This window comes from Rhinoraja longicauda, chromosome 17 (genome assembly GCF_053455715.1).
Source record: "Rhinoraja longicauda isolate Sanriku21f chromosome 17, sRhiLon1.1, whole genome shotgun sequence".
NCBI classification, from domain to species: domain Eukaryota; kingdom Metazoa; phylum Chordata; class Chondrichthyes; order Rajiformes; family Arhynchobatidae; genus Rhinoraja; species Rhinoraja longicauda.
Genome location: NC_135969.1, coordinates 37,467,233 through 37,493,046, shown reverse-complemented (window position 1 = coordinate 37,493,046; position 25,814 = coordinate 37,467,233). Strand labels below are relative to the sequence as shown.

Sequence of the window (25,814 nt, the reverse complement as noted above, 5' to 3'; positions counted from 1 at the left end):
TGGCAGTGTGCGGGGATCGCTGGTCAGCGCGGACTCGGCGGGGGCGAAGGGCCTGTGTCCGTGCTGTGTAAACCCTAAACCAAACTAAACTAAGCTAAAAGCGTCAGCACCCTAGTTGACCTTGGCAGAGGAGACTGAAACGCTGAGCTCATTTCGGGTGGTGCACGTACAGTTTACATCAGGAACCATTTGGAAGCGACCTGGAGCTGTGCAGGAATCGTAAATGATTTTTTTTCTTCCATTATCGAGGGAAATTGCAGCATCCTCGATCACCATCACAATCATAACAATTTAATTCAGCGCAGACCAGAGATCAGACTGCAGCTGGTCTGTATGACTCCGTGTCAAATAAGGCACAAAGGCACACTTCAAAATACTATTACAAATGGGACAATTTCCTCACTCTCTCAAAAGCTCCTCTCCACACCCAGCCCACGGTCTCCCCTCCTGCCTTTTTCTGCCTCCGTCTTGAAATGAAGTTTTAGTCACAGTGTTAAAAAAAATAATAATCAGATGGAGAACTCACATCAAAACTGCAGCTTGCTGTAATTCTGCACACATTACAACTCTAATCAGTCGGATCGCTCACTGCCAGTTTAAAAATGGTTTGCATGTGTTATTCCACAACTAAGATTTATGGCTATACGATAAATTCAAATCAGCATTTTGATATTCAGTCGGTGATTTAATTAGTTGAATCAATTACAAGGCTTCCCGGACTCTTTAAATGTATGGACCTGGGTTAATTAATTAGTTTTTTTTTAATCTAACACCTTCAAAGGCAGGTGGATGCCTCAGATATCTTTACTACCTTTAATGAAAAGAACGGCAAGGTTAAATTGAACATGACTTCTTCCTTCACACTTTGACCAAAATGTACAATCTCCAAAAAGAATACATCAAACATGAACTATTTTCATCCATATCCATTGGATAGTTTAAATTAAATTCATTTCAGATACGCCATTTCCTAAGTGCCTAAAATTAAAAAAATATTGTCAAGGGGGACGTTCAGAGAAAACTGTAAATGAAACTTAGGTTTAGGTTTAATTTTGGCCCAGAGGTAGAGTTGCTGCCTCACAGCGCCAGAGACCCCGGTTCGATCCTGACTACGGGTGCTTGTCTGTACGGAGTTTGTACGTCCACCCCGTGACCTGCGTGGGTTTTCTCCCAGATCTTCGGTTTCCTCCCACGCTCCAAAGACGTACAGGTTTGTCAGTTAATTGGCACACTACCCTAGTGCGTGTAGGGTAGTGTTCAAGTGCAGAGATCGCTGGTCGGTGGGTCGAAGGGCCTGTTTCCATGCTGTATCACTAAACTAAACTAATGTACCAAGGTACAGGAAAAAACTTGGTTTTGCGTGCTTTCCAATCAAATCAGGTAATACTATGCATAAATACATTGAAGCCAAACTTGTACAATAGGTAGAGAGAAGGGAAAAATACAGAGAGGTTTACAGGTTGAGAAGAGATTTTAAAGAGTAGGATGATTTTATCAGATGATAGTAGATCTTACTCTGGGACCAGCACATTAAGTGTTGCCAGGCTCCAGTGCCATCCTGCATTAAGGAACTTATTACCAGTTGTGCGAATTGATCTAATAGAATCATAGTTATCACAAAAAGCTGGAGTAACTCAGCGGGTCAGGCAGCATCACAGGAGAGAAGGGATGGGTGACGTTTCAGGTCGAGACGAATAGAATAGAATAGAATCATAGAGTCACACAATGTGGAAACAGGATCTTCGGCCCAACTTGCCCACAACGACCAACATGTCCCTTCTACACATCCAACTTGCCTGTGTTTGGCCCATATCCCTCCAAACCTGTCCAGTGCATGTATGACCTGTCTAAATGTTTCTTAATCGTTGCAATATTCCCAGCCTCAACTACCTCCTTCAGCAGCTCATTCCATACACCCACCACCCTTTGTGATAAAAAGTTACCCCTCAGGTTCCTATTAAATCTTCCCCCCTTCACCGAAAACCTATGTCCTCTGGTTCTTGATTGCCCTACTCTAGGCAAGAGACCTTGTGTGTCTACCCGGTCTATTTCTCTCATGATTTTGTACACCTCAATAAGATCACCCCTCATCCTCCTGCCTCTAAGGAATAAAGTCCTAACCCGCTTAATCTCTCCCGATAACTCAGGCCCTCGAGTCCTGGCAACATCCTCGTAAATCGGTAATTGAAAGGGGAATACATATGTGCAAAGTTTGTACTTTTTTCATTTCTGACAACTATTTTCACACTGGGTTGTAAATATTTTTTTTTAATTAAAAATATTAAAAATCCTTAGAACATGACTAACATGAAAGGAATGAACATTTCTAAAGTAAGTTTAAACCTTCATAAAAATGAGTTTTCACTTCCATAATGGGATTTCACAGCAGATTGCTGTCAAAAACATCTCATCCTGAAGTATCTCCCATACCACAGCAAGCTGATGAAATAATGCAAGCTTTTTAAATGATGTTTCTCATTAATTTTCTCCCCTCCTTTCCTTATGATTTATTGCTGCGTTAAGGTGCAAGCCCTACAGTTGCACTCGAATATCTCACCCTACTGTACATTAAGCATGCTGAGTACTTCAATAATTTAATGTAGGGTTCATCCCAGCTGGGTCTAAATCTATCTTGTTGAATTTCTACTGGATGCTTGCTGTTTCCAGTAAGTTTTGCCGAATAGTAATTAGAATCAGACACTTCTGAATTTTCTCTTCAACAAAAATCTTATTTTTCAGCAAAAACAGCATGGTGCGATTTATACCAGCAAATCATCACTTCAGAGATACAGCGAGGAAACAGGGTCATCGGCCCACCGAGTCCACGCCAACCAGAGGTCCCCGCACATTAACACGATCCTAGACACACTGGGACAATTAACCTACAAACCTATCCGTCTTTAGAGAGTGGGAGGAAGCCGAAGAGCTCGGAGAAAACCCACGCAGGTCACGGGGAAAACGTACAAACTCCGTGCGGGCAAGCACCCGTGGTCGGGATCAAACCCGGGTCTCCGGCGCTATGAGACAGTAACTCGACCGCTGAGCCACTGTGCTTGTCTGGGGCAGCTACAACCCATTGCCAAATTTAACACATTTTTTATTTGCTCAGCCGAATTTTAATCACAAATAAGAATAGAATATTTATGACTGCACTGTTAAGCAATATTTGAGGCAATATGCCCCTCTTTAAGATGCACGATGGAGTCAAGTTTAACATGGCTTAGTCCTTAAAAACAGTCAGCTTAATCACAATCTTTGCATGTTGCTTCTGAAGCATGCAACACATCAACTTCACCCTGGCTGATTACACTAGGGTTATTCCACTGAATTATTCCAGCACTTTGTGTCTTTTTTTGTTGTTGTAAACCAGCATCTGCAGTCCCTTGTGTATGCAGTTATCACTTTCATGAGAGAACCACTGGTGAAAGTCATTAATGGCATATCCTTGCTCCTCCTTGCTTTTACTGCAACTCGGAGTCTCTTCATGCCCAGAGTAGGTGAATCGAGGAACAGAGGACATAAGATAAAAGGTGAAGGGGAAAAGATTGAATAGGAATCTGAAGGGTAACTTTTTCATACAAAGGGTGCTGGGTGCATGGAACAAGCTGCCAGAGGATGTAGTTGAGGCAGGGACTTTCCAAATGTTTAAGAAACAGTTAGACAGGTACATGGATAAGACAGATTTGGAGGAATATGGACCAAACACAGCCAGGTGGGGCTAGCATAGCTGGAACATGTTGGCTGGTGTGGGCAAGTTGGGCTGAAGGGCCTGTTGCCACACTGTATCACTCTGTGACTCTATGACTCCAAAGACGTACAGGTATGTAGGTTAATTGGCTGGGTAAATGTAAAAATTGTCCCTAGTGGGTGTAGGATAGTGTTAATGTACGGGGATCGCTGGGCGGCACGGACTTGGTGGGCCGAAAAGGCCTGTTTCCGGCTGTATATATATGATATGATATGATATGATATGATATGATATGATATGATAAACAGCACATAACGCACACCACGAACATGTGCCGATTCCTTTCACACTCCCTTCTCAGCCTGCAGCCGTACAACTTTAGCGCTGCCCCTTTTGTCCTTCAAAAAGCCAAGACATGGAACCAGGCCATCCAGTGAGCTGGAATGACATGAGATAAAAGACGCAGAGGGCAGTGAAGAATAAGCAGCATCATCAGGCAATTGAATAGGTGCTCCATTTCAATGATTGGCACTATGTGTTATGTAAAGGACAGATAACAGGTGAGCACATGAGTCAGGTAGCTGCGACCAAGGTATGTCTCTGAAGCGAGATGCCACGCAAACACTCTGCTGCAGAGTTTAGTTTAGTTTAGTTTAGAGATTCAGCGCGGTAACAGGCCCTTCGGCCCACCGAGTCCACACCGACCAGCGATCCCCGCACTCTAACACTATCCTACACACACTAGGGACAATTTTACATTCAGACCAAGCCAATTAACCTACAAACCTGTACGTCTTTGGAGTGTGGGAGGAAACCGAAGATCCCGGAGAAAACCCACGCAGGTCACGGGGAGAACGTACAAACTCTGCACAGACAAGCACCCGTAGTCAGGATCGAACTGGGGTCCCTGCGCTGTAAAGCAGCAACTCTACCACTGTGCCACTGTGCTACCCTTGAGGATCTCAGACAAGGCAGGCTGTGGAAAAAAACAAGGAAATGCAGGATACATTGTGCACCTTAGTTTAGTTTAGTTTAGAGATACAGCGAGGAAACATCTTTATATTGGAATACCTTTCATTGGACTTCACTGAACTTTATGTTGCACCAAACATTATTCCCTTTATCCTGTATCTGTACACTGTGGACATCTTTAGTTTTAGTTTTAGAGATACAGCGCAAAAACAGGCCCTTCGGCCCACCGAGTCCGCGCCGACCACAATCCCCATCCACACACACTAATCTGCACGCACTAAGGGCAATTTACAATTATACCAAAGCCAATTAACCTACAAACCTGTACATCTTTGGAGCGTGGGAGGAAACAAGAGATCCTGGAGAAAACCCACACAGCTCACAGGGAGAACATGCAAACTCCATACAGACAGCACCCATAGTCAGGATCGAACTCAGGTCTCTGGCGCTGTAAGGCAGCAGCTCTACCGCTGTGCCGCCATGCCGTCTAGATTGTAATCATGTATAATCATATCATCATCATCATATATATACAGCGCGGAAACAGGCCTTTTCGGCCCACCAAGTCCGCGCCGCCCAGCGATCCCCGCACACTAACACTATTAACACTATCCTACACACACTAGGGACAATTTTTACATTTACCCAGTCAATTAACCTACATACCTGTACGTCTTTGCACTGACTGGATACCAGGCAACAAAAAAGCTTTTCACTGTACCTCGGTACACGTGACAATAAACTAAACTATGTTGCTTGCATTGAACCTTGCACCAAGCGAATACTTAAACGTTATATCCTTATCATGCACCTATACATTGCAAATGGCTCATAGAATACATTCTACATGTATTAGCATGTAGAATAATACATGATTCTATGTAATCATGTATTACATAGAAACATAGAAAATAGGTGGAGGAGTCGGCCATTTGGCCCTTCGAGCCAGCACTGCCATTCAATATGATCATGGCTGATCATCCAAAATCAGTACTCCATTCCTGCTTTCCCCCCATAATCCCCTGATTCCTTTAGCCCTAAGAGCTATATCCAACTTTCTCTTGAAAACATCCAGTGAATTGGCCTCCACTGCCTTCTGTGTCAGAGAATTCCGTGGCAGAGTATTCTGCGGCAGAGATTGTCTTTCTGCTGGCTGGATTGCACACAACAAAAGCTTTTCACTGTACCTCGGTCCACGTGACATTGAACTAAACTGAAACGGCTTCCGCCCCCCCCTCCTCCTGCTGACCCATCTTCTTCTGTTCCTCAGCTACGGCACTTTATAATTGCTGCTGAGGTGTCTGCTCTCGTCAATGCAAAGGCATGCAGCGTGCAGCGTGCAGCCAGACCATCGCAAATCCTGACAGCCACACTACCGCTCGCTTGAAGACTCCAACAGTGCGCTGCAGGCAAGGAAACCATTGGGCTGGATCATGGTTCATCTGGGACTGGTCCCATGCTCCTATTTACTGTGCCCCCCCCCCGAGATCCAACTGCCCTGGCGGCTCTGTGGCCACGGTGGTTTGGCAAGGGGGTACGGTCCGTGGCAGATCTCTAAACGCTCCCAACGTATAAAATAGTCCAATCAGTAATTGATTCATGTTCCTGGATGAATGTGGGAAAACTCGATGTTATATGGAGCTTGTGGAAAATTAAATCCTTTCATTACTTCGTCCTCAGGCATTTTGCAAAGATTTGGTTAGTTCAGACACGAGAAGATTTTAGAAGAATGGACATTTATTTTTTTGGTTTAGATGGGTGGTGTAATCATTTTTGGTATTCATTCTTTCAAAATATCTTAGTTATAATATCCAGAATAATACAGGAAATATTTGAGACTTGGCGAGGTTGAAGATATCTAATTTGATTCCAAGTACCATAAAATATGAACAGCTATTTTCAATATGCCGGTCAGTCAGTGTAAACATGAAAATCACATTATATTGAGCTGCAGTGACAGTATTGCAAAATGGCCTCTGGTTTTCAATTGACAAAAGCAGCTGAAGATGTACGAATGTGTGTAAATCCTGCATAAACCCCGGTCACTTCCTCTTCTCCCCTCTCCCACCGGGCAAAAGGTATAGAAGTGTGATCATCAACTTCCGTAGGTCACATAACGGGGAATATGCCCCGATCTCTATCAACGGGGTCAGTGTGGAGAGAGTGTCCAGCTTCAAGTTTCTGGGCACTCACATTTCGGAGGACCTAACATGGTCCAATAACACTGCTGCGCTGGTCAAGAAGGCACAACAAAGACTGTTCTACTTAAGAACACTGAAAAAGTCTGGTCTACCCCAACAGCTGCTGACGACCTTCTACCGCTGCACCATAGAGAGCATCCTAACGCATGGCATCCCTGTGTGGTACCTCAGCTGCACGGAGGCAGAAAGGAAAGCTCTACAGCGGGTAGTCCATAGAGCTCAGAGGGCCATCGGAACACAGCTACCAGACTTGGAGGGCATCTACAACACACGATGCCTCAGAAAAGCCACCAGCATCCACAAAGACTCTTCACACCCCTGCAACAGTCTGTTCGAACTCCTTCCATCGGGCAGACGATACAAGGCCTTCTATGCCCGCACCTCCAGACTCAGGAACAGCTTCATCCCCAGGGCCATAGCTGCTATGAACCGGTCCTGCTGAGCCGGATGGCCACAACGCATAGATCAACTTGCACTTTACCCTGTCCAAAACTGTTACAACTGTTTCGTTTCGTTGGGTTGCTGCTGTCTAAATTACCTAAATTATTGCATCGTATGGGAGGCGCATTCCCAATCTCGTTGTACCCCTGGGTACAATGACAATAAAGATATATTGTATTGTATTATTGTATTGTGAAAGCGCACAATTCAGATTCAGGGACAGTTTCTTCCCAGCTGTTATCAGACAACTGAACCATCCTACCGCAACCAGAGAGCAGTGCTGAACTACTATCTTTGATCAGACTTTACTGGCTTTACTTTGCACTAAACGTTATTCCCTTATCATGTATCTGTACACTGTGAATGGCTCGATTGTAATCATGTATTGTCTTTCCGCTGGCAGGATTGCATGCAACAAAAGCGTTTCACTGTACCTCGGTACACGTGACAATAAACTGAACTGAAATCTAATAGAGGCCATGTTCTGCAACATTTACAAGTGCTCATAGCTTTATGGAGTTTCTATAATTCCCTGCTATGGGACTAAGGCACTAACACTTCTCAAAGCTATCTGCGCTTTTTGCAACTGCTAGTAAATCGAAATGCGTTGAGATTAACCATTTATTGTTTCTTGTCATTAATGGCAACTCAGCTACATATAAAGCATAGAAAAGGTGACCTGCAACTGTTTAACAGGTCAGTTATCATCTGAAGGAGAAAGATAGTTAATGTCACAAACGGGTTTCACTTCCAACGCTGACTTGTTGACTTCTTACGTTCAGGATCGTCTGCTTCAGGTTTTCCTGTTTCTCTTTTCGGCTCTTCTGCAATCCCGGTGTATAATAATTTTTTGTTCAAAAAATCAAAATATTCGCAAAGACTAGCAACAATGATTATTACAAAACATCCTGACAGGAACAGTTTCTTATTACCGCAGCCGAAACCTGCTTTCCCTAAACCGGAGAATGTGGAAGAAAGTGAGTCGTGGTGAGAAGTTTCTTCGAGACGGCCAGATGCGTGTCGAAGCTTTGTTCGAGGTTGGTGACTGGTATTCCAAAAAATGAGGCTGAAGCTTGGGGGAAATAAATAGGAACACTCTCAGTGTAATCCAGAACATTCAACACAGGTGTTACCAAATCTATAACATTCATAAGTGGGAAACACTTGGCGGTATATTCTGCTTGTTTTACAACAGATGTACAATGTTAAAGCTGAAATCCCTGGTGTGCTAATCCTCAGGCAGTGGAAGAGGTGGCGTCACTGTTTCTCGTCTGTCTCAGGCACCATTACCACATGGATGCAGCATTTGTACAGATATTTGGCATGGGTGAAGTGCTCCGGCTCCTACATACGTTGCAACGGACTCGAAGGGCTGATCTGCAGAACGGAGAAAAGAAAGAGAGAGAAGAACAGAGTGAGTGTTTGAGTGAATCTTACAATGAACTCATTCCAAACTTGTTCATGCATGGTGGCGCAGCAGTAGAGCTCCAGCTATTTGTGTCTATCTTCGGTTTAAACCAGCATCTGCAGTTCCTTCCTACACAAAGAGATTGAAGAGTCTGATGACGGGTCCTGACCCAAAATGTCGCCTATCCATGATCTCCAGAGATGTTGCCTGACCCGCTGGTATTTATTCACAAAATGCTGGAATAACTCAGCAGGTCAGGCAGCATCTCAGGAGAGAAGGAATGGGTGACATTTCGGGTCGAAACCCTTCTTCAGACTGATGACGTTTCGGGTCGAGACCCTTCTTCAGACTGAACTATATTGCCTGACCTGCTGAGTTACTCCAGCCTTTTTTGGTAAACCGGCATCCACAGTTCCTTGCATCTGCGATAATTCAGGTGAAATGGTTTCTGTTTGGAGTTGAGCCCCTTGTAGCCCATTAATAGAATAACAATAGAATGGGGTTAGGAGAATGGGATGAATCAGCCATGATTGAATGATGGAGTAGACCTGATGGGCCGAATGGCCTAATTCTGATCCTATCACATGAATCTATGAACAATAATCAGCCAAATTCTGTGCTCTACCTAGTTGCAACCCATTTATAGATATTTAACCTTCCCCTCACATATCTCTCCTTTTACAGGCCATGAATATCCACAAGGTCGCAGTTGGTTAAAATGGATTTTGACTCCGAGCAAGTGGCTGAAAAAAGCTGACACAAAGTATTTATGCCTTCAAGTTGAATCAGGGATTTGCTGAGATGCAAACCCAAGAGGAGGGAAAGGTGTGTGAGATACAGCATCAGAGAGCTCACACCTATTACTCACTATATATTAACCCTTTCCCGTCATTAATTGCTCATTTGTTGCAAACGCACCACAGAACAGTGGTCGCCGCGGTAGAATTGCTGCCTTACAACGCCTACAGTGCCAGAGACCCGGGTTCGATCCCGACTGTCTGTGACGAACTTGTAGTTTCTCCCCGTGACCACGTGAGTTTTCTCCGAGATCTCCAGTTTCCTCCCACACTCCACAGACAGACAGGTTTGCAGGTTAATTGGCTTGGTGTGAATGCAAATTGTCCCTAGTGTGTGAAGGATAGAGTTTATGTGTAGAGATCGCTGGTCGGTGAGGACTCGGTTGGCCAGTGGGCCTGTTTCCGCGCTGTATCTTTAAACTAAACTAAAATTAAACTAAATGAGCCACCAATTGTGAATTCTTCTTGTGAACCTTAGTGAACCTCATGAAAGTGATACAATAAGTTGTCGCATCCATTCTACGAGGATGTTGCCAGGACTAGGTAGTCTGAGCTATAGGGAGAGGTTGAGTAGGCTGGGACCATTCCTTGGAGCACAGGAGGATGAGAGGAATAGATTGGGTAGGTGCACAGAGTATCTTGCTCAGAGAAGGTAAATCGAGGACAAGAAGACATAGGTTTAAGGGGAAGGGGAAAAGATTTAATAGGAATCTGAGGGGTAACTTTTTCCACACAAAGGGCGGTGGGTGTATGGAACGATGTGCATGGAGGTAGTTGAGGCTGGGACTATCCCAATGTTTAACAGTTAGAGAAGTACATGGATAGGTCAGGTTTGGAGCGATATGGGCCAAACGCGGGCAGGTGGGACTAGTGTAACTGGAACATGTTGGCCGGTATGGGCAAGTTGGGCCGAAGGGCCTGTTTCCACGCTGTATCATTCAATGACCCTATGACTCTAAACATTACCGTTGTTTATTAGTTTTCATAATGATAACAGTGCATTTTTCACCACCTTCCAAAGCTCCTTCCACTTACGCAGTGGCCTTTTATATTGCATGCACGTGTTAAATATACCAGAAAGGGGAATGAGATATGAGCCATTTGATGGTAGGTTTGATAATTAAAAGAAGGTAATTGAGCTGTTAAATTAATATAAGTTGTCTCTGCTTCTCTTGTCATTGTAATTTATTAGTTACCTGTTACTCCATCCAAAGTCACCCTTTAACCCACACAACGCTGTCAATAGAAAATCAGCTTTCTTTGCTCTGTAAATAATTCAGTTGTTCCATTAAATTGCCATGTTTCATATATACCGCTTGGCTGTTAGTTTCCCAAACGGCAGTTTTTTTCAACCAAAGGTCTGCTGAGCTGGATGTGGTGAAGATATATTCAATTCAAGGTCAGGTAATGAAGGCCATTTAATTTCACCCTGGTAACATTCCTGCTTCTTCCAGTCCCATTATCATACGTCTATGTTCTGATCGGGCTTTACTGGCTTTATCCTGCAGTAAACGTTATTCGCGCTATTCCATGTATCTGTACACTGTGGATGGCTCGATTGTAAGCATGATACGTGCAACAAAAGCTTTGCACTGTGCCTTGGCACACGTGACAATAAACTAAACTCAAACCCATCCCCAACATGAACAGCACCTCATATTTCGCTTTGGTATGAACATTGACTTCTCCAACTTTAGATAGTTCCTCTGTCTCTCTCTTCCCCTCCCCCTTCCCAGATCTCCCACTGTCTTCCTGTCTCCACCTATATCCTTCCTTTGTCCCGCCCCCCTGTCATCAGTCTGAAGAAGGGTCTCGACCCGAAACGTCACCCATTCCTTCTCTCCTGAGATGCTGCCTGACCTGCTGAGTTACTCCAGCATTTTGTGAATAAATGCCTTCAATTTGTACCAGCATCTGCAGTTATTTCCCTACATCCGCAACATGATCATCCTAAGCTACAAAGTCTTCAGTAAAGTCTTCCTATTTCTAAATCAACTTGGAATCATTCTCTCTCACACTTGAGTCTTAAATCTGTGTTTACCACGGACTCACAGTATGTCCTCACTGAGGTTAATCATCACAGAGCCAGAAGCTTCAAATATCTGACATTCCAATCCTGATTTCCTTAATTAAAACCCACTCCCTGTACCAAACGTGTCCAGTTTTATTTAATAGATTGATTGAAAGATACAGCATGGAAGTCGGCCCTTCGGCCAACCGAGTCCACACTGACCATCCATCAACCATTCACACGAGTTCTATGTTACCCCATTTTCTCACCCATTCCTTACACATTATGGGCAATTCTATGGAGCCCAATTAACAATAGACAATAGACAATAGACAATAGGTGCAGGAGTAGGCCATTCGGCCCTTCGAGCTAGCACCGCCATTCAATGTGATCATGGCTGATCATTCTCAATCAGTACCCCGTTCCTGCCTTCTCCCCATACCCCCTGATTCCGCTATCCTTAAGAGCTCTATCTAGCTCTCTCTTGAATGCATTCAGAGAATTGGCCTCCACTGCCTTCTGAGGCAGAGAATTCCACAGATCCACAACTCTCTGACTGAAAAGGTTTTTCCTTATCTCCGTTCTAAATGGCCTAACCCTTATTCTTAAACTGTGGCCCCTTGTTCTAGACTCCCCCAACATTGGGAACATGTTTCCTGCCTCTAACGTGTTCAACCCCTTAATAATCTTATACGTTTCGATAAGATCCCCTCTCATCCTTCTAAATTCCAGTGTACACAAGCCTAGCCGCTCCAGTCTTTCAACATACGACAGTCCCGCCATTCCGGGAATTAACCTAGTAAACCTAAGCTGCAAGCCCTCAATAGCAAGAATATCCTTCCTCAAATTTGGAGACCAAAACTGCACACTGTACTCCAGGTGCGGTCTCACCAGGGCCCTGTACAACTGCACACGGTACTCCAGGTGCGGTCTCACTAGGGCCCTGTACAACTGCACACAGTACTCCAGGTGCGGTCTCACCAGGGCCCTGTACAACTGCACACAGTACTCCAGGTGCGGTCTCACCAGGGCCCTGTACAACTGCACACTGTACTCCAGGTGCGGTCTCACCAGGGCCCTGTACAACTGCACACGGTACTCCAGGTGCGGTCTCACTAGGGCCCTGTACAACCTACCGAGCCACACGTCTTTGGAATGTGGAAAGAAACTGAGCACCCGGAGGAAACCCATGGGGTCACAGGGAGAACATGCAAACTCCATGGAGGCAGCACCTGAGGTCAGGATTGAACCCAGGTCTCTGGAGCTGCGAGGCAGCGAATCTACCACTGTGTTACATTAATTTTGATGAACTAAGAGCGGACAATATTGCCGATAATGAATCTAATCTGGATTGCACGTAAATAAGGCTACTCAGACATACTTGAAAATAACTAGCAATGATTAAAAAGCAAAATAATATTTATTTATGTGAAACATATTTCACTGTCAAAATGGTTCACATATTAAACTCCATTAAAAGTGTTTGTTGATGCCATATTTCTGTTCAAATTTGCTGCTTCACAACGCCAGAGACCCAGGCTCAATCCTGAACTGTCTGTACGGAGTTTGCACGTTCTCCCTGTGACCACGTGGGTTTCCTCCGGGTGCTCCGGCTCCTCCCACATCAGGAAGACGTGTGGTTTTGTAGGTTAATTGCCCCTCTGTAAAATTGCCCCTGATGTTGACGGAATGTGTAAGATAGAGGGATAATATAGAACGTAAGACGTACAGGTATGTAGGTTAATTGGCTGGGCAAATGTAAAAATTGTCCCTAGGGTGTAGGATAGTGTTAATGTGTGGGGATCGCTGGGCGGCGCGGACCCAGTGGGACGAGGGACCTGTTTCCGCGTTTATATCTCAAAATCTAAAACAAATTATAAATCTAAAACTAGTGTGAGGTGTTGGTCGATGGTCGGTGTGGGCTTAGACCAGCGATTTGGATGTGATTTCTATAAAATACAACACACTTTCAATTTTGTTTAGTGTTACGTAGCGTTATACTAAGTTTTCCACTGAATCGGGTAAGTTGAAATGTGGAGTGGAAGCAATGGCTCTTTCGTACCGCCATTTACTGCTGCAATGGCATTACAGTAGCTGATGCCTTCAAGATTTTTTTAGATTTTTTTAGATTTAGAGATACAGCGCTGAAACAGGCCCTTCGGCCCACCGAAGTCCGCGCCGCCCAGCGATCCCCGCACATTAACACTATCCTACACACACCAGGGCCAATTTTTACATTTATCCAGTCAATTAACCTACATACCTGCACGTCTTTGGAGTGTGGGAGGAAACCGAAGATCTCGGAGAAAACCCACGCAGGTCACGGGGAGAACGTACAAACTCCGTACTGACGGCGCCCGTAGTCAGGATCGAACCTGAGTCTCCGGCGCTGCATTCGCTGTAAGGCAGCAACTCTACCGCTGCGCCACCGTGCCGCCTGTTGATCCACGGAACTCAATTAAATGTATTGGCACAGTTGCAGGACAATCTCTGGGGAAGTTGAATCTTAGCATATATGCACTTACAGTAGTTGTGCTGAGCAAGAAAGCACTGATCCGACCTCTTCTGTGTGGTGACAAAGCTTCCAGCATGAAAGACTGCGATCAGACAAATAAGCAGCAATATATCCAAGGTATGGGTGCAGCAGAGTGGTGCAGCAGGAGAGTTGCTGCTTACAGTGCCCGGGTTCGATCCTGACTATGGGTCCATTCTGTACGGTTTTCTCCAGCTGCCCCGGTCTCCTCCCACATCCCAAAGACGTGCAGGTTTGTAGGTTAATCGGCTTCTGGAGATTGTCCCTCGTGTGTGGGGTAGAACTAAAGTCAGGGTGATTGCTGGTTAACACGGACTCAGTAGGCCAAAAGGCCATTTTCCACGCTGTATCTCCAAAACTAAAAAAGTAAAACTGAAACGAAACTAAAGCATCTAACTATTAATCTGCATCTTGGCGTTGATGCACTAAATTTCTGACAAATAGAATATAACAAAAGATATTTGCTTCCACACACCGAGTATATTGACATTAAAAATGTTGTGCTCAAACATTACTCTGTTCATTTTCAGCATAAAGACTTGTGGGTGTATGGAATGAGCTGCCATAGGAGATAGATGAGGCAAATACTTTAACAGCATTTAAAAGACATTTGGACGGGTACATGTATAGTTCATAAGTTAATAAGTGATAGGTGCGGAATTAGACCATTTGGCCCATTAAGTCTACACCGTCATTAAATCATGGCTGATCTATCTCTCCCTCCTAAACTCATTCTCCTGCTTTCTCCCCATAACCCCTGACCCCCATACTAATCAAGAATCTACCTATCTCTGCTTTAAAAATATCCATTGACTTAGCCTCCACAGCCTTCTGCGACAAACTCTTCTTTCGTGTCCATCACCTATGCTTCAAATGTTCAGCCAGGCTCTTGCACTGTGGACAGCCTTCTCGTTTGCCACCGCTAGATCTTCCAGGCAGCATTGGTCACCAAGAAGTGGGCATCTTAGTAGGTGTGGCATGGATTGTACAGATGTTCCACATTCACATTGTGTGTGGCAAATAATTCCACAGATTTACCACCCTCTGACCAAAGAAATTGCTCCTCGTCTCCTTCCTAAAGGAACGTCCTTTAATTCTGAGGCTATGACCTTTAGTCCTAGACTCTCCCACTAGTGGAATCATCCTCTCCACATAAGCTCTAGCCGGGCCTTTTCACTAGGAAAGGTTCAGAGGGATATAGGCCAGACGTGGGAAGGTAGAGCGAGTGTAGATGGGACACCTTGGTCAAGTTGGGCCGAAGGCCTTGTTTCCATGCTGTCTCTATGACTCAAGGTCGGTTTGCCTAGAGTCTAGACTAACCCGCAGAACTCAACAGTGGCCTGACAACAACTCTCTTCAGGCACACTCGACCCAATAAGCTCAACTCCAAATGGCTCCCGACTAAACCGCAAGAAAGTGATGTGTAGGAAGGAACTACAAATGCCGGTTTACACCGAAGATAGACAGAAAACGCTGGAGAGAAGGCACTCATTCCTTCCATCCAGAGATCACGCCTGTCCCACTGAGTTACTCCAGCATTTTCTATCTCGCAAGAAACTGAGGAACCTTTTAAACTGCACAGGTTGTAGGGCCCATCTCTGGTGTTCAGGGTTACTTTCTTGAGTTTTAATTCCACATACATGAATCAATTTCACAGGGTGATAACATTTGGGCTTTGTCCAAGTATTGTTCATACCGTTCCATACTTTGTTGTAGGCACGTGCTTTGTGTATTGTATGGTCTCAATTGTGTTTAGCGATCAATATCACACCACAAATAAAACGCAGAGTGCATGGATTTCTCGGTCATCGTATTTTGGGGGAATAGAATCTAATGGTATTCTTCAGAAGTTAAAACAGATCTATACTTCTACACTGTTTTTTGTTAAAACCATGACAGAAAGAGAACACAGGGGATGAAAATTCACACGAACATCAAAACAATAGGGTTAACTGCTTCCTGTTTCACACTGCTGAGATCAGCACAAGGCAAGTCACATTTTGGATGTGGGTACGTACTATTAATAATTCAAATTTGCTGTCAGCAATGCTCTTGTCTGTTTGCAAGGTTGATGCATGTGTATAGGTACCTAGTATTTCTCACATGATTCCTTTCTGGTAACATCTGTACATTTTACGAGGATGTTGCCAGGACTAGAGGGTCTGAGCACCAGGGAGGGGTTGAGCAGGCTGGGACTCTATTCCTTGGAGCAAATTTGCCCCTCGCACTTTAAACCTATACCCTCTCGTCTTTGGCACTTCTACCCTGGGCAAAAGGTTCTATCTAGTTTATGTCTACGTTTTACGCACTTTGCTGTCTGTCATTTTTCTGTCTGTACGGAGTTTGTACGTTCTCCCCGTGACCACATGGGTTTTAACATCTGTAGTTGGAAAGTTACTAGAGAGGATACACAGGCATTTAGATGGACAAGGGCTGATTAGGGAGAGTCAGCATGGGTTTGTACGTGGGAGGTCGTGTCTCACAAATCTAATTGAGTTTTTTGAAGACGTGACCAAAAAGGTCGATGAGGGAAAATGTGGATTTCAGCAAAGCATTCGACAAGGTTCCGCATGGTAGGCTGCTCAGGAAGGTTAGATCGCATGGGATCCAAGGAGAGATAGCTGAGAATCGGTTGATGGAATTTAATGCAGAGAAATGTGAGGTGTTGCATTTTGGGATGTCTAACAAGGGCAGGACCAACACAGTGAATTTGTAGGGCTCTGAGGAGTGTTGTAGAGCAGAGGGATCTAGGAGCACAGATGCATGGTTCTTTGAAGATGTTGTCGCAAGTAGATAGGGTGATCAAAAAGGCGTTTGGCACAGTGGCCTTCATCAGTAATTAAGTATAGTTATTGAGTATTGAGTGTAGAAGATGGGAGGTCATGTTGCAGTTGTATAAGACGTTGGTGGGACTGCATTTAGAGTATTGTGTTCAGTTCTGGGCACCATATTATAGGAAAGATGTTGTCAAGCTGGAAACGGTACAGTGTAGGTTCACCAGGTTAATTCCCGGGTTGGCGGGACTGTCATATGATGAAAGAATGGAGCAACTGGGCTTGTATTCACTAGAATTTAGAAGGATGAGAGGGGATCTTATAGAAACATAAAATTATTAAAGGATTGGACAGGCTAGATGCAGGAAACATGTTCCCGATGTTTGGGGAGTCCAGAACCAGGGGCCACAGTTTAAGAATAAGGGGTAGGCCATTTAGAACTGAGATAAGGAAAAACTTTTTCACCCAGAGAGTTATGAATTTGTGGAATTTTCTGCCTCAGAAGGCAGTGGAGGCCAATTCACTGGATGCTTTCAAAATAGAGTTAGATAGAGCTCTTAAGGATAGCGGAATCAAGGGGTATGGGGAGAAGGAACGAACGGGCTACTGATTGTGAATGATCAGCCATGATCACATTGAATGGCTCGAAGGGCCGAATGGCCTACTCCTGCACCTTTTGTCTATGTATCGATGTATCTATGTAGCATGTTCCTGGTACCTACCACCCTCTGTGTAAAACAACTTGCCCTACACATCTCCTTTAACATCGGCCCCTCTCACTTCAAACATAAACCCTTTCATCTTTGACATTTCCACCAGGGGCAAAAAAGTTTTAACTAGTTATCCTATCTCTGCATTTTAAGTATGTCACAAGGTCATAAGGTCATAAGTGATAGGAGTAGAATTAAGCCATTCGGCCCATCAGGTCTACTCCACCATTCAATCGTGGCTGATCTATCTCTCCCTCCCAACCCCATTCTCCTGCCTTCACCCCATAACCTCTGACTCCTGCCTTCACCCCATAACCTCTGACTCCTGAACTAATCAAAAATCTATCTATCTCTTCCTTTAAAATATCCACTGACGGCTATGACCTCTCGTCCTAGACTCTCCCACTAGTGGAAACATCCTCTCCACATCCACTCCACATCCACTCTATCCAAACCTTTCACTATTCGGTACGTTTCAATGAGGCCCCCCTCATTCTTCTAAACTCCAGTGAGTACAGGCAAGGTGTCAACAAACACTCATCATAGGTTAACCTTCTCAATTCTGGGATCATTCTTGTAAAGTGTAGGAATGCACTGCAGTCAGACACAAAATGCTGGAATAACTCAGCAGGACAGGCAGCATCTCTGGAGAAAAGGAATGGGTGACGTTCGGGGTCTGAAGAAGAGTCTCGACACGAAATGTCACCCATTCCTTCTCTCCAGAGATGCCGCCTGTCCTGCTGAGTTCCTGCAGCTTTATAGACAATAGACAATAGACAATAGGTGCAGGAGTAGGCCATTTGACCCTTCGAGCCAGCACCGCCATTCAATGTGATCATGGCTGATCATTCTCAATCAGTACCCCGTTCCTGCTTTCTCCCCATATCCCCTGACTCCACTATCCTCAAGAGCTCTATCTAGCTCTCTCTTGAATGTATTCAGAGAATTGGCCTCCACTGCCCTCTGAGGCAGAGAATTCCACAGATTCACAACTCTCTGACTAAAAAAGTTTTTCCTCATCTCTGTTCTAAATGGCCTAGCCCTTATTCTTAAAGTGTCTATCAGTCTTGTAAACCTCCTCTGGACCCTCTCCAGAGCCAGCACATCCTCTGGACCCGCTCCAGAGCCAGCACATCCTCTGGACCCTCTCCAGAGCCAGCACATCCTCTGGACCCTCTCCAGAGCCAGCACATCCTCTGGACCCTCTCCAGAGCCAGCACATCCTCTGGACCCTCTCCAGAGCCAGCACATCCTCTGGACCCTCTCCAGAGCCAGCACATCCTCTGGACCCTCTCCAGAGCCAGCACATCCTCTGGACCCTCTCCAGAGCCAGCACATCCTCTGGACCCTCTCCAGAGCCAGCACATCCTCTGGACCCTCTCCAGAGCCAGCACATCCTCTGGACCCTCTCCAGAGCCAGCACATCCTCTGGACCCGCTCCAGAGCCAGCACATCCTTCCTCAGATATGGTGCCCAAAATTGCTCACAATATTCCAAATGCGGCCTGACCTGCGACTTACAGAGCCTCAACCTAATGTAGTTTAAACATTGGCGTGCAGGGGAGCACAACACTAATCTTGATGCTAAACCCAGAGCAGTGCAGAGGATTCTGAATTACTAGGCCATGTCAATCCTGTTTAGAAAGAGACAAACATGATTTGCATTATTAAAGGAATTAATCAGATCACCAAGACCCAGCAGAGAATTCAAAGGAGAAACTGGAGTAAATATTGTCCTTGGACTTCAGCCACGGGTCCGCAAGGAACTGGCTCTCATCTGCAATGGTGTAGGCTTATAAGCAAATTAACCATTCATCTGAGCAGATGGTGACGGGTCGAGGGAGATCAGCAAGCCTGAAAAATAATCTGAGAGCCAGGAGTGATGTATGAAGGACCTATGTTGACTGTCGGAGGTGCAGTCTGGCTTTCCAAAGAGAAATTACAAAAGAAAACCATTTTAAAGTGGCCATTGGCTGACTGATCGCATTTCAAACCCACGTCCAGGTTGTAGCTCAATCTCACGTGGCCCTCAAGTCAGTTTGGGACATGGATTCATCACTCCACATCTTTTAAAAACAGTTTTAGTCCTACGATTATGGGTGACAAGGTGGCGCAGCTGTAGAGTTGCTGCCTTACAGCGCCAGAGACCCGTGTTCCATCCTGACGATGGGTGCTGTCTGCACGCCGTTTGTACGTTCTCCCCGTGACCGCTTAGATTCTCCCCGGGTGCTCCAGTTTCCTCCCACACTCCGAAGACGCAGAGGTTTGTAGATAAATTGGCATCAGTAAAGATTGTAAATTGTCTGTAAGATCGTGCTAGTGTACGGGACGCTCACTGCTCGGCGCGGACCCGGTTGGTCTCCAAAGGGTCAGATAGTAGCTCAGGACCGCTCTCTGGTTTTTGTTTGGATGGTTCAGTTGCCTGATAACAGCTGGGAAGAAACTGTCACTGAACCTGGAGCTGTGCATTTTCACACTTCGACACTTCTTGCCCGATGGGAGAGGGGAGAAGAGGGAGTGGCCGGGGTGCAACTCGTCCACGATTATACTTGGTCATAGCCTGCCTTAATGAATTGAATGGAATTAAATTGAATACTCTATTGTCCCATGTGACAACTCACAGTGAAATTCCTTGCTTGCGTACTCAAGGTATGCAAGTAGTTGCCTATAAAGGGCACCTACAAAGTTCCAAATCCCCCCCTCCGCCGGGTCCCCATTTGTTTCCCCCCCCACCCCGCGTCCTCACGGCGATCCCCCCACCACGGGTCCCCATTGTTCTTCCCCCTCTCTCACGGCAGTCCCCCCCCGCCGGGTCCCCATTTGTTTCCCCCCCACTCCGCGTCCTCACGGCGATCCCCCCACCACGGGTCCCCATTGTTCTTCCCCCTCTCTCACGGCAGTCCCCCCACGTCGGGTCCTCCTTTGTTCCTTCCCCCAGCAGCAGCGTCCTCACTTCCACGTGTCCATCCTCGTCCGTCGGTCGGCGCCATGATCGACCGCCGCTCCGACCTCTGCACTAATGCTGTCGGGTCCTCTCCGGACGCCTCCGTGGGGCCGACCCAGGCCCCGGCCGCGGGCTCTGCGGACCCAGGGGCCGATGGTCGCTGGCTTGGTCGTAATGCGTAATGCCAAGAGCAGTTACTGCCGTTAGGCTCCTCAGTCCATGTTTGGACCAAGGCCAAGGTGGTGACTGGGGCAGAGTAGACTGTGGCAAGACCCAAACCAGACATTGCCAAATAGGGCAGAGGAGAGCAGTGCTGTTTGATGAAACTGCTGGAGTCACCTTCCATCACTTTACAGATGATTGAAAGTAGAAGGTTTGGGCAGTAATTATCCAAATCCGATCTATCTTGCTTTTAGTGAACAGGACATACCTGGGCATTGTTCCACAGGGCTGGGAAGATGCCAGTGCTGTAACTGGACCAGAACAGCTTGGCCAAGGGTATAGTTCTGGAGCAGAGACCTTCAGTATTGCAGCCTGGATGATGCCTGATCACACAGACTTTGCTGTATCAAGTGATCTCAGCTATTTTTTGCTATTAAGTGGTGTGAATCGAATTGGTCAATGACTAGTCTCTGTAATGGTAGGGATTTTAGAAGGAAGGTAAAGAACGCATCAGGGCAAGCAGAGGTTCAGCTGTTGGTTTTATGCATCATTGTGCTAATATTAGCTAGTGTTGTGCTATTCTAAGCAGGGCCATCAGCATAATCAAGGTCCAGTCTCACCCCGGTCACTTCATCTTCTCTCTCCCATCAGGCAAGAGGTACAGAAGTTTGAAAAAACGCACCTCCTGATTTAGGGACAGTTTCTTCACAGCTGTTATCAGGCAACTGAACGGTCCTCTCATCAGCTGGAGAGTGGTCCTGACCTACCATCTATTTCATTGGAGCCCTTTGAACTATCTTTAATCGGATTTTATCTTGCATTAAATGGTGCAATCTTTATCCTTTATCTGTATACTTTGAACGGCTTGATTGTGATCACATGGAGTTTTTTTCTTTGACTGAATACCACACAACAAAAGCTTTTCACTGTACCTCAGTAAACATGACAATTATAAACTGAACTAAAAAATAAACTCAGTTTTTGTCTTGTATTCTGCACAACAAGAACTTAAGAAAATTATAATTCATCATGTGTAGTCATCTCAATGGCCAACATCAATGGTCAACACCACTGGCTAACTTTCCTGGCTAACATCACTGGTCAATGTCACTGGTCAATGTCACTGGTCAATGTTACTGGCCAACATCATTGGTCAACATCACTGGTCAACGTCACTGGCCATCTCAATGGCCAACATCACTGGCTAACATCACTGGCCAACATCATTGGCTAACATCACTGGCTAACATCACTGGCTAACATCACTGGCCAACATCACTGGCTAACATCACTGGCTAACATCACTGGCTAACATCACTGGCCAACGTCACTGGTCAATGTCACTGGTCAACGTCACTGGCCAACATCACTGGTCATCGTCACTGGTCAACGTCACTGGTCAATGTTACTGGCCAACATCACTGGTCAACATCACTGGTCAATGTCACTGGCCAACACCACTGGCCAACATCACTGGTCAATGTCACTGGTCAATGTCACTGGTCAATATCACTAGCAAACATCACTGGCCAACATCACTGGCCAACATCACTGGTCAACACCACTGGCCAACATCACTGGTCAACATCATTGGCCAACATCACTGGTCAACACCACTGGCCAACATCACTGGTCAATATCACTGGTCAACGTCACTGGCCAACATCACTGGCCAACATCACTGGTCAATATCACTGGTCAACATCACTGGCCAACATCACTGGCCAACATCACTGGTCAATGTCACTGGCCAACATCATTGGCCCAACATCACTGGCCAACATCACTGGCTAACATTCCTGGTCAACATCACTGGTCAACGTCACTGGCCAACATCACTGGTCAACACCACTGGCCAATGGCACTGGTCAATATCACTGGTCAATGTCACTGGCCAACATCATTGGCCCAACATCACTGGTCAACATCACTGGCCAACGGCACTGGCCCAACATCACTGGTCAATGTCACTGGCCAACATCACTGGCCAACACCACTGGTCAATGTCATTGGTCAACACCACTGGTCAATGTCACTGGTCAATATCACTGGTCAATGTCACTAGTCAACATCACTGGCCAACGACACTGGCCCAACATCACTGGTCAATGTCACTGGCCAACATCACTGGCCAACACCACTGGTCAATGTCACTGGCCAACATCACTGGCCAACATCACTGGCCAATGGCACTGGTCAATATCACTGGTCAATGTCACTGGTCAATATCACTGGTCAATATCACTGGTCAATATCACTGGTCAATGTCACTGGTCAACATCACTGGCAAACATCACTGGCCAACATAATTGGCCAATGTCACTGGCTGTTTGCTGTTTGGGCGAGCTTGATTTGGATAAATTAGCTGCTATATTTCCCACATTAGAACTCTGGTTTTGCTTCAATTATAAGTGTAAAGCCTGCAAAGAACTTTTGAAGCATAGTATAGTATAATATAAACGCAATTTTTCACATCTTTCTGCTCACAGAATTTCCTTAGTCACATCTTATATAAATTGATTGATTGATTAAAAGATACAGCATGGAAACAAGCCCTTCGGCCCACCGAGTCCACGCCAACCATCGATCACCCATACACACGAGTTCTATGTTATTCCACTTTCGCATCCACTCCCGACACACTAGGGGTAATTTACAGAGGCCAATTAACCTAGAAACCCGCACGTCTTTGGGATGAGGGAGGAAACCGGAGCACCCGGAGTAAAACCCACGCGGTGACAGGGAGAACATTCAAACTCAGCACCTGAGGTCAGGATCGAACCACGATCTCTGGCGTTGTGAGGCAGCAGCTCTACCACAGTGATGGTGTTGTCAAAAGTCTGAGCGTTTAAAATCACTGTTATTGAACAGACCAACCAATACAGTGTCGAGGTAGCCAGTTGTCATGAAACCTCTAAATCTATATTTATAACTAATTTCTTTCATGAGGCAGATTCAGTAGTCCACATTACATTTCACATGATAGGACAGTCAGCCTCATCATGGCAGAGTACTTGAATTCTGCTTTGTTCCGTACATTCGTAATATTCCCACAACGTCTTGTCATTATTGGTCTGCGGGCAATGAAATCTTTAATCTCCGAATTGTCAAGAATTCACACTTCATTGCTTCATCCTCCATCTGCTCACTGACTGCCCTTTCCATCAGCAGATCGGTGAACCGAGGACTCCGAATTTGTCTCTGAAAATTATTGTCTTCCTAATACACAGCTTTTAGGATATAATGTTCTCCTGTAGAAGAAACCAAATTTGTTTGGGAAATGCATGCAAGTGGTATGACTGCGCCTTTTAATAACAAAGACAGAAGAATGGAAATGACTGCCTAGAAACCCATTAGCAAATTGTGCAGTTTTGCTCTCTTGCTGAAATTGAATTTTGAAGGCATTCACATAAGGCATGCATGTCACAACTATATAGTGAGTGTAACGATGCCAAACTGTGATGAATTTCATCCATACCCTTCATATATACCCTTGCTTGGCAAAAAAATTATCTCACATTCTATCTTGACCAAATACAGTGGTGCAATGCAGAGAGAAAAATAATGGGACATCAAAAATGTACTTTGCAGAAGAGAAAATGGGACGTCAAAAATGTACTTCGCAGAAGAGATTTGCAGAAGAGGTCAGATTTAATTCCAATTCACAGGATGCTTTGTGAAGGTGAAACCTTGCAGATCGCAGAGTGACAAATCTCCTGTGATGTGCTCAGCTAGTAGTCAACATCGGTTTAGTTTACTTTAGTTTAGAGATACAGCATAGAAATAGATCCTTGTGCCCACCGAGTCCACGCCAACCGGCGATCACTTGTACAATAGTTCCATCCTGCACACTGGGGACAGTGTACAAAAAACAATCAACCCACAAACCTGCATGTCTATGGAGCGTGGGAGGAAACCGGATCAGCCGGAGGAAAAAACCCATAGGGAGAACGCACAAACTCCGTACAGGCCACACCCGCAGTGGGGATGGAACCCGGGTCTTTGGCGCTGTAAGACAGCAGCTCTACCACCGTGCCACTGTGCCGCCCTTGATCACTGATACCGTTGATGAAATTTCATAGTGCATGTTTGGGCAAGTTCGGGAGGCATGGAATTTCAACCAGCAGCAATCGAAAGGTTGGGTCAGGGGAAACACGGAAACGTTAAAGAGCTAAAATTAGGACCAACCCACCCTCCAGCTCATGGACTAAAGTAGGCCGAGACAACTGTGTCCTTCACTGGAGGTGGTGGTTCCGCAATATTAGACTGGTGCCGTAAAATGAACCACATTTTATATTTAACCTTGGCTGGACAGGTTTACCAGGTACTTTCACTCTGGACTTCCGCCCATCCGAGCCTCCAAATGTCTCCACTCTGTACAGAACCTGGTATTCTTTCACCCCCCAACCTTGGTCTCAATTCAATGATACTTTACTGTCACTCGGTACAGTGAGATTCTTTGTTGTTGCATACAATGCACAAAGTATTCAATGTATCTAAATGTTTCCGGCACTGACAATGTTACATTGGGTATGGGGAGAAGGCAGGAATGGGGTACTGATTGTGAATGATCAGCCATGGTCACATTGAATGGCTCGAAGGGCCGAATGGCCTACTCCTGCACCTATTGTCTATTGTCTATTGTCTAAAAGTACTCATTGGAGTCATGCTGGTCCCTCTTTGTTCTCGGCATTTCCCCCCACCCCCCACCCCCAGCAGGTCCCCCTTTGTTCTTGGAGGCGTGGCCTCTGCCATCTGTCAAGCATCGTGCTTCAACTCCTCACATAAACCAACTCAACTTGGTCCTTCTCTCTTGTGTGATTTAGATTTTTTTTTTAGATTTAAAGATACAGCGCGGAAACAGGCCCTTCGGCCCACCGGGTTCGCGACGCCCAGCGATCCCCGCACATTAACACTATCCTACACACACTAGGGACAATTTTTTTTTACATTTGCCCAGCCAATTAACCTACATTCCTGGACGTCTTTGGAGTGTGGGAGGAAACCGAAGATCTCGGCGAAAACCCACACAGGTCACGGGGAGAACGTACAAACTCCGTACAGACGGCGCCCGTAGTCAGGATCGAACCTGAGTCTCCAGCGCTGCATTCGCTGTAAGGCAGCAACTCTACCGCTGTGCCACCGTGTGGACCTAGTACTTCCTCCATCTCCAT

At 45.6% G+C, this 25,814-nt stretch overlaps 1 protein-coding gene across 2 annotated transcripts in view; it reads right to left on the bottom strand.

The window, feature by feature from the left end:
- Window positions 1–7,948: 7,948 nt before the first annotated feature.
- Window positions 7,949–25,814, bottom strand: part of LOC144601931 (chemokine-like protein TAFA-4) — a 222,537-nt gene continuing 204,671 nt past the window's right edge. For both annotated transcript variants that reach the window (XM_078414526.1, XM_078414527.1), the window contains one exon: window positions 7,949–8,679. In XM_078414526.1, coding sequence (XP_078270652.1) covers window positions 8,647–8,679 — 33 coding nt within the window. In that variant the 3' untranslated portion in view covers window positions 7,949–8,646. The remainder of the gene's footprint in view (window positions 8,680–25,814) is intronic.